This window comes from Poromitra crassiceps (assembly GCF_964638095.1).
Source record: "Poromitra crassiceps genome assembly, chromosome: 5".
NCBI classification, from domain to species: Eukaryota; Metazoa; Chordata; class Actinopteri; order Beryciformes; family Melamphaidae; genus Poromitra; species Poromitra crassiceps.
This window is the reverse complement of record NC_139642.1, coordinates 32,434,219-32,444,771: the sequence shown is the minus strand read 5'-3', so window position 1 is coordinate 32,444,771 and position 10,553 is coordinate 32,434,219. Positions and strand designations below refer to the sequence as shown.

Below are 10,553 nucleotides of genomic sequence, written 5' to 3'. Positions count from 1 at the left end.
GTAACGGAAGCCCTGGTAGCCCTGACTGGCAGCCGAGTGGTTAGTGTTACGGTGAACTGGGCCTGGCGCGCCATTAGGCCCGGTCGCCATAACAGCCAAAGACACCCGAGCAGGTGCCATTAGTTTATAATAGCTGCCTGTATACACGGGCTAGCTGGACACCAAGGCTTCTATAATTGATACTTGCCTGTACTGCCTTGTTCTGTGGTAGCCTATTTGTTAAGCGTGATGCTGACTCAAGCAGATCATAGAGGCCATTTACACCTGGCGTTAACATGCGTTTTCTGCCATCAGATTGCAATCAGATTGTATTTTATCACTTCAGCCAGTCATATTCAACTTCATCAATCGAGGCTTTACTGGTTTCGTTTATAGTTTCAATGTTGGGGCTTCTAGAGGCAATACTATGATATAGGTCTACTGTAGCCCGTGTAAAACTGACCAACATTTTCTCTTGAAATTGATACTGTCCTTAAACTGACAAATAGGCATCACACACAGACTAAACCACATGTCTAATTCATGCATACAGAGGCTACTGGTTTTGGCTTACCTTTCTGACATGTCCCGATGTTCTGGTCCACTCTCTTGTCCCTTAACACATAGTGAACGGCCCGGTTTAGCCTGCCTGCAGCTGAAAGGTTACCCATGGAGGCCGCTGGTTCTGCTAGTATGTGTCAGGAGAGAGAGCTCCGTCCTGTTCGCTGGCTTGAGAAGACTGACATCACTGTGTGTGTGTGTGTGTGTGTGTGTGTGTGTGTGTGTGTGTGTGTGTGTGTGTGTGTGTGTGTGTGTGTGTGTGTGTGTGTGTGAAGCGTTCCTGGAATGGCAGGTGGAACGTCAGCGACAGGTCAGTGGGGGCAGGTGTTACTCGTTGCCTGGCAACACAGTGTTCGGGTGTAACAAGATAAGATAGATAGAAGGCTGCACAGCGCAGTCTCAGGTCCCTCTGCCAGATAGTCTACACGTGCAAGACAGACACACCATTACATGTAGGTAGCATGCTAAAGCTTTAACGTACTATCTGGTGCTGGAAGTGGTGTTGGAGGACCAATAGGAGGTGGTCTTCCTTCCGGTCTCATGAATAATATCCCTAATGCCCAAGGGCAGAGACAGGGACTCTGTCCTGTGAGTGAGCACCGTCCTTCGGATGAGATGTTAAACTGAGGTCCTGACTCTCTGTGGTCATTAAAGATCCCATCAGCACTCTTCACAAGAGTAGGGGTGTTGTCACAGTGTAACCCCGGTGCCCTGGCTACATTCCCACAGGCCGTCCTTCTATCATGGCCACTTAATCATCCCTCATTACCTAATTGGCTCTTTCAGTCATCTGCTCTCCACTGAGATAGCTGATGTGTGGTGAGCGTTCTGGCATACTGGCTGCTGTGCATCACCCAGGTGGGTGCTAGCCTACTAGGCCCTACACATCAGTGGTGGATGAGTTGAGCCAATTAATTAACCCACCAATTGCAATCAATTAATTATTATTAATTACTTAATAAATTAATTATAATCATCCCTTTGTGCTGTAAAGCTATCCAGCAGACTTCCCATGAAATCTGCCATGAAACACAATGAAACCAATTGTCTTGGCAATGGTCTTATTTATTTATTTATTTATTTATTTATTTATGTATTTATGTATGTATTTATTATGTATTTATTTATGTATTTATTTATTTATTTATATTCTAATTTATCTCAATTAATGTGGTAATGATTTAAAAGCTAAACACATTTAAGTTACATTGCAGAGGCTTATCTTGTCGAAAGGGGTGAGTGGGTGGAGGTAATTTTCATTTCTTTCCAGTGGCCCACAATGAAGACATAAGTCACAGCTATCATATCAGCTGGCGAAGGTAATTTAGATGATAAATAACCTCCTAAACCCATGGGGTGTCATTTCTCAACAATGCTGGTCATTATGTTTAAGCTATTACAGCATTGAAACACACATTAGAAAGATGAAAACCCGATTAGAGATTTAATCCAGAGAAAGATTCATAACTACCTCAGTGCTGGAGTGGACCTTTGTGGAAATGATTCCCAGAGCAGATGTGACGAATGAGCCGTATATATTATATACATTTATTTTGTCGCTATCCTGCAAAATGTCCTGTTTAGCGGACCTATTGTTTACGCCAGGGGTTTTCAAAGTCTGAGACTGTGGGCCTCCCCTCAGAGGAAATAGTCCATGGCTTTAGTTTACTTGTTTAGTTTTGCACAATTCCTGGATGATCATGATTATGTTATTTGATCCCGTAGACACTCAACAATTGAGCCAAGATATCCTGATATGACTGTTTGACATTCTTCAGACTACACCACTAAATACATAAAAAGGTCTGTCTGAAGGCATTCATTTGTTTCTGACCCTGGGAAATTGGGAAAAACAGTAAAAACGACTGTATCTCTGAACTGTCACTTTACGAAAATACACACTATTCTATGTGATCTCCTTTTGATAACTAATGTAATGTAATGACACATTTTTTCCCCTTCCATCCACTGAGCCTCGCCTGAAATTGTTTGTAGCCCACCTGGGAAGGCCCGTCTCCCCAGGGGGCATAGACCAGTGGTCTATGCTGATCATGCAAGACGCAGACTGAGTCATCATTTGCAGAAAACAAAATGTTGTAGATGCTTCTGTTGTTGCTGTTTACAATTCAAATGAATTCACTTGTCTAGTTCTCTCACAGCCACCGTTTTCATCATACATGCACCAGCACATTGGTATTCCTACAAGCATCAGCTGCTGATGCTGTGGATGAGAAATAATCACCTCTTGGGCTTTCTGCCAGTCTGACAGGTCTTTTAATAAGAAGCAGAATAAAGTTGATATAATGGCAGGAACACTGGCATACAGGCATCAAGGCATGATAGGTACTGTATGTTCATGCAGTGACACTGATTTTCCTGTGGCAACTGTTTGCTTCATGGGATGATTTCTTACCGTTATCTGTTTTATTTATTTATTCATGACTTCGTACAGTGAAGATAACGTCAACTCAAATTTCACTGCTTCAACAATGGCATACACCCAAACAGGGTTTTAATTGGTTTTACTCGCATGAATGCTGTTACCACTACAATTATGATAATATGATTACAAGTACAAATAGGCAATATTATTGACTTACTGTGCATATTGTGTGGGACAGTGGCATTAAGTCCATATTAAATAAATCTTACTCTGGAACTAAGGATGATTTAAAACCTACTACAGATGTTTCTCATTTCACTTATTACTGCTGGGTTTCTTAAGGTACTGCCACAGCGGTAAAAGTAGGGCTTTGTTAATTAAATGTTTTCTTTGTTCTTTACAAAATATCCCCCTCACTGCTGCCATGCCCCCCCCCCCCCCCCTCACTGCTGCCATGGCAGTGCTGCAGTACTGCCATGGCCAACGCGACCAGATTAAAAGAGTAACATCTGCAGTTAATAGTGGACCGTCCAGAAATATAACCCCATTTTGGGTCGTATAGCTCATAGTGTGTTAAGTGCTGCTGCTGAAGGCTACCTTTTGCACTTTTGTTCTCCATGAAGATGATGATGATGATGATGATTGATTGATTTTTGTCCCGACTGAGGGGGTGTTACCCAGTGGGAAAGTGACGTTGGTGCATACCGACTCTATGGAAAGAATTGGCTCCTCATGAACGTACTGACTCTTATTTTCTAATAAATTCCTTATGAATTAACATCCATCAGAATCAATCAACATGCAGGTCTCATCTGTCCTCCACCACAGTAAATAACCTTGACTATCCAGCGATATAATGTGTGTGTGTGTGTGTGTGTGTGTGTGTGTGTGTGTGTGAGAGCTACAGTAGGCGATGCCTGAGGCCTGAAACGACTCCAACATGACTTGGCAAGGCACCCGTTGCCCTGGAAAGCTGAGTTAAGGCTGGACAGCCAACTGCTGCCCTGTCTGATTAATCAGCCACTGAATATGTAATGGATTTTTCTCAATAGGTTTCATGACCTGAATGAAGCATTGACAATCTCACCAACTCCTTTATTTAAAGAAGCCAGTGCAAACCTCACAGTATGTGTGTTTTATATAGCCTTGTGATCATCATTTCACTGGATAGTTTAATATTAGCTATATTGTCCTTGAAAATACAGATTACAGTGAAACATGCTTTTGACCAGATGAAAAAACACAAAATGTTGTTTTTTGCTTTTTATAATTTGTTGAACACATTCATGTTTTTATTGAGTAAACGACTGAATACAGCTGGTGTTACTGTTGCTTCCTATATGTACATCCAAAACGGCACAGCATTTCATTGCGACTGCATGCCCTACTCCATCTCTATAGCAACCTGCCTTAGTTACACCGTCCCATGTTCACCTGTGAGCCGCCCAGCTGGGCTAAATCAACCGCTCACATGTGATAAGGCATATTAGTTGATCAGCAGTTTAGCCATGTGCCTACAGTGTACAAAATGACTGGAATACTGTCGGGAACAGAGATATTACTAAGATTCATTGTATAAGGACAAAATGTCTGCGAATATTTATTCTGCAATAAATACTGAGCATAATTACTGAATATATTTATATATAGAACACAATGTCAAATGTACAGGGATATATAATTAAAGTGTGAAACATACAGTGTGCACATAACTGTAAGCAGTGTTGGGCAAGCTACTCAGGAAATGCGATTCGTTACTTATATTATTACTTATTACTCCTTTAAAAGGTAATGCAATTACTTTACTTATTAGTAGACAAAGCAGGGGATACAGCTCATCTCTGGAGGTTGGGACAGCTGATCCTCCAGAAAAATCCCAAGGCAAAAGTTAAAAAGCCTTTATTGTGCGGGCTACGCCAACACATTTCAACTACACTGGAACAATAATTAACCTTAGAGGAGTCAACAATCAGCCAAAATGGATACTTTTAATTTATTTGCCCATAGGACAAAAAATGTATCGCGTTCTAGCAACGCAGTATTCTCGCATAGCCAGACCTATCTCCACACTTTGTTTTAGTGCTGTGCCAGCACTGGAGAAAGTAATGCAGCAACTTGAAGTTACTCGGATTAGTAACTGTAATATCATTACTGTTTTGGAAATGGTAATCCTTTACATTACAATGTACTGGGAAAGTAATACAATTACAGTAATGTGCTACTTTACTGCCCAACACTGCTTGTTAAGAAAGAGAGTAGATATGTGAAGAGAGAAAACGTAACGTGTAATGTGTGTGCGCGCAAGTATGAAGCGGCTGAACTTAAAGGGGTTGTGCGTGGATTACGTAGCGCGTGTTCTTTCTACTTATAGTACAAACCATCCTTGACTCTTAGAATATTTACATCTTCCTCTTTATGCCTGTCTGTATCCAAGTGTTTTAAAGCTTGCGTATCAAAACACAGTCACATTATGTCATATTTCAATATATAATATATATTGTATAACATTTGGTATATATTCTCATAAAGAGTATAAAAACACAGCTGAAGATGGTGACAGCAGATAGGTAGCGTTTATGACGTCAGGATCTGACGAGCATGTGACCTCCCCCTTACATGGAGTCGAAGTCCTGGTCGTTGGGCTCGATAACTTCAGGGGTCATGACCCTGCCCATGAAGAGGATGGACCCTGGGAGCAGAGGAGATGGAGTTGGGTTACAAAAACACATTCACATGCATAACATCACACACTTGTGATGGATGCACTCAAAGATACACAAACACACAGAAAAGTACAACTACTCAAGCTTGTGCACATGTACACACACACACACACACACACACACACACACACACACACACACACACACACACACACACACACACACACACACACACACACACACACACACACACACACACACACACACACACACACACACACACACACACACACACACACACACACACACACACACACACACACACACCTGTCCTCCGGTTTCTGATGACGAAGAAGAATGGGTGATCAGCCATGACCTGTGGGTACAGCACCAGCGTCCTGGTCAGGGCTATCATTCCTGAGAAAGAAAGAGAGAGAGAGAGAGAGAGAGAGAGAGAGAGAGAGAGAGAGAGAGAGAGAGAGAGAGAACAATTGCCACAGTTACTCACTGACAGAGGGGGGCAGTGTTTAGTGAGGTTTGGAGAACTTAGTGAAGTTTGCTGTGTGAGATCTGCTCATACAAAAAAGATGTAGGAATTCTACTACAACAACAACAACAACAACAACAACAACAACAACAATATTACTACTACTACTACTACTACTAATAATGAATGCCACTACTAAAATTTGAGAGATGCTTTCTGTCTGTCTGGAGTTGCAAGGCGCACCGTTGCTCCAAATCGCCTCCAAAATGTGTGAAAACACCAGTCTGGAATGAATTCTGGTGCAATAAAAAAAATAAAAAAATAACACGGGATTGCTCGAGTGACATCACTGATAACTTTTTCCAGAGCAGGGGATTCAAAACCCCAGTCTTTGGCTCCCGGCTGCTGTTATCACCTTATGTAGAAGAGACAGTCTGGCTTGAGAGACTAACAGGAAGTGTAAACACAATCGGAAGTTCTGATTGTGTTTACACATCCTGTGACTCGTAAACCTAGTCTGACTCATATGTGAGTCAAACTAGGTTGTGAGTCAGACTAGTTTGAGCAGGTAACACAGCCGGTGTTTTGAACAGGAAGTCGTGACACACAATGGGTCAAGTGGGCTGGGCTACATAAGGTGAGTTCTTTGCTCGCAAGTGCCTGGTCATCCAAGATGAGTAGTTACACCCAAGTACAGGATGATTGTAGATGGAGGAGGATGAGGAGGCTTACAAGAAGCAATTCTCCCACTTCATCAAGAATGGAGTCACCCTGGATTCGGTTGAGGAAATGTACAAAAAAGGCTCATGCTTCTATTCGCGAGAGAGACCCAGTCCATGAAAAGAAGCCCCCCCAAAGAAGTCAAGCTCTCTCTGGCCCAGAGGAAAGACCGTGTCGCCCAGAAGAAGGCCAGCTTCCTCCGGGCTCAGGAACAGGAAGCTAAATGATGATAAAATGTTTGGCCTTGATTTGATTTTTGATTTGATTTATATTAGGAATTTAAAAGTACAACAACTCAGAAGAGTATATCATGACACCCACAAAATTCCAGAGGATAGCACTTAAAGGATTACTGAAAACAGTTATTTCCAAAGTGGTCCTCGATGGGAAACCAAAAAACCAAAACACTATACAAGGAAACAGACAGATCGATGCAAGATAAACAAATACAATAAAACGTACTATTTCCCTTGCCACCCCAAACCCAGGATTTCAAAGTCCCTCCCTTAAGAGGCAGCCATCAGATCTCCCCATAAGGCTGCCTTTACTTTAGTTTAAAAAGTGCCCTTTGTGTGGCTTTGTTGAATATGCAGGGGCAGATGGTTCCATAAGGAGATCCCAGTATGGAAAAATGAGCTTCTCCATTCGCAATGCAAACATTTTGTTCTAATATTGAAAAAACAACATCACAATTGCTTGAGTAACCACTATGTGGTCAGTGAGTCACTGATTACATCACAATTGCTCGAGTGACATCACTGATGACATCAGTCACTGATTACATCACAATTGGCTAATCTGCCTGTGGTCGGCATCAAAGGAGCTCGCCTGCCTGATTTTGGCGGCAGACAACCCCAAATCCCAGAGTCTCCACCCGAGAAATCTAGTCTTAAGATTCATGGAGAATGTGAAGTCTACCTGATCCAACAGCTCCCTCTGCCCCCTCCTCGGTCACCTCCAGGTAGGCCTTCTGCACTGCCTTCCCGATGAACAGGTCCTTCCCATCTGGAAGACATGCACGCACACACGCACACACACACACACACACACACGCACACGCACGCACGCACGCACACGCACACGCGCACACGCACACGCACACGCGCACACGCACACGCACACGCACACACACACACACATACACACACACGGATCAGCACCTTACCTTTTCAGTGGAGAGCAGTTACTGTGAGTGTGAGAGCTGTTAGCTGAGATGTGAAGGCGGTGTGACGTTGAGTCTAAATTGAGACTGAAGCTGTCTTGCTATAAGGAGCCTGTGCATCAGCATTATGTGAACATGCAGTATGCAGCTATAGGGAGCCTGTGCATCAGCAGTATGTGAACATGCAGTATGCAGCTATAGGGAGCCTGTGCATCAGCATTATGTCAACATGCAGTATGCAGCTATAGGGAGCCTGTGCATCAGCATTATGTGAACATGCAGTATGCAGCTATAAGGAGCCTGTGCATCAGCATTATGTGAACATGCAGTATGCAGCTATGGGGAGCCTGTGCATCAGCATTATGTGAACATGCAGTATGCAGCTATAGGGAGCCTGTGCATCAGCATTATGTGAACATGCAGTATGCAGCTATAGGGAGCCTGTGCATCAGCATTATGTGAACATGCAGTATGCAGCTATAGGGAGCCTGTGCATCAGCATTATGTGAACATGCAGTATGCAGCTATAGGGAACCTGTGCATCAGCATTATGTGAACATGCAGTATGCAGCTATAGGGAGCCTGTGCATCAGCATTATGTGAACATGCAGTATGCAGCTATAGGGAGCCTGTGCATCAGCATTATGTGAACATGCAGTATGCAGCTATAGGGAGCCTGTGCATCAGCATTATGTGAACATGCAGTATGCAGCTATAGGGAGCCTGTGCATCAGCATTATGTGAACATGCAGTATGCAGCTATAGGGAGCCTGTGCATCAGCATTATGTGAACATGCAGTATGCAGCTATAGGGAGCCTGTGCATCAGCATTATGTGAACATGCAGTATGCAGCTATAGGGAGCCTGTGCATCAGCATTATGTGAACATGCAGTATGCAGCTATAGGGAGCCTGTGCATCAGCAGTATGTGAACATGCAGTATGCAGCTATAGGGAGCCTGTGCATCAGCATTGTGTGAACATGCAGTATGCAGCTATAGGGAGCCTGTGCATCAGCAGTATGTGAACATGCAGTATGCAGCTTTAGGGAGCCTGTGCATCAGCAGTATGTGAACATGCAGTATGCAGCTATAGGGAGCCTGTGCATCAGCATTATGTGAACATGCAGTATGCAGCTATAGGGAGCCTGTGCATCAGCATTATGTGAACATGCAGTATGCAGCTATAGGGAGCCTGTGCATCATCATTATGTGAACATGCAGTATGCAGCTATAGGGAGCCTGTGCATCAGCAGTATGTGAACATGCAGTATGCAGCTATAGGGAGCCTGTGCATCAGCATTATGTGAACATGCAGTATGCAGCTATAGGGAGCCTGTGCATCAGCATTATGTCAACATGCAGTATGCAGCTATAGGGAGCCTGTGCATCAGCATTATGTGAACATGCAGTATGCAGCTATAGGGAGCCTGTGCATCAGCATTATGTGAACATGCAGTATGCAGCTATAGGGAGCCTGTGCATCAGCAGTATGTGAACATGCAGTATGCAGCTATAGGGAGCCTGTGCATCAGCAGTATGTGAACATGCAGTATGCAGCTATAGGGAGCCTGTGCATCAGCATTATGTGAACATGCAGTATGCAGCTATAGGGAGCCTGTGCATCAGCAGTATGTGAACATGCAGTATGCAGCTATAGGGAGCCTGTGCATCAGCATTATGTGAACATGCAGTATGCAGCTATAGGGAGCCTGTGCATCAGCATTATGTGAACATGCAGTATGCAGCTATAGGGAGCCTGTGCATCAGCATTATGTGAACATGCAGTATGCAGCTATAGGGAGCCTGTGCATCAGCATTATGTGAACATGCAGTATGCAGCTATAGGGAGCCTGTGCATCAGCATTATGTGAACATGCAGTATGCAGCTATAGGGAGCCTGTGCATCAGCAGTATGTGAACATGCAGTATGCAGCTATAGGGAGCCTGTGCATCAGCATTATGTGAACATGCAGTATGCAGCTATAGGGAGCCTGTGCATCAGCATTATGTGAACATGCAGTATGCAGCTATAGGGAGCCTGTGCATCAGCATTATGTGAACATGCAGTATGCAGCTATAGGGAGCCTGTGCATCAGCAGTATGTGAACATGCAGTATGCAGCTATAGGGAGCGTTTAGAGTATACACTGAAAAACAGACGGGTGAAGTCACATTATCCAGTGCCATTGGAAAAACTGATAAACAGATAAATGAAAAAGCACATTGCTGGAAATTATTAACTCTCTTACGCCGGAGACACACTGGAAACGTATCCGACGCAGCACGTCACGGAAGCGTAGAGCAGGAGCCTCGACATTCACACCAGAAGCACTCTGTGTTGCTCGCGGTGCAGCTCTGTGCCAGTCACAACTTGTATTGACTTCATGCCTGGTTGCACGCCGCGGCCCGCTCACGGCTCACGTCAAAAATAGACCAGATGCGGAAACTCTCGCACAGGACGCGATGCGCCCTGGCCAGTGTGATCGGCCTAAACTATTAACAAGGTTTCTGGTGTCCCCCCGCCGTTAGAGCTTTTACTTGCACCACTGCTCTATAGGTTAAGCCAACATCTTGCTTCTCATTGAACATGAAACATCT

At 43.9% G+C, this 10,553-nt stretch overlaps 1 protein-coding gene across 1 annotated transcript in view; it reads right to left on the bottom strand.

Annotated features, from left to right (window-relative positions):
- Nucleotides 1–4,311: 4,311 nt before the first annotated feature.
- The window catches only part of serpini1 (serpin peptidase inhibitor, clade I (neuroserpin), member 1), a 28,927-nt gene continuing 22,685 nt past the window's right edge, over nt 4,312–10,553 (bottom strand). The window contains 3 exon segments of the mRNA XM_083637114.1: nt 4,312–5,612; nt 5,914–6,003; nt 7,712–7,798. Coding sequence (XP_083493240.1) covers nt 5,536–5,612; nt 5,914–6,003; nt 7,712–7,798 — 254 coding nt within the window. The 3' untranslated portion in view covers nt 4,312–5,535.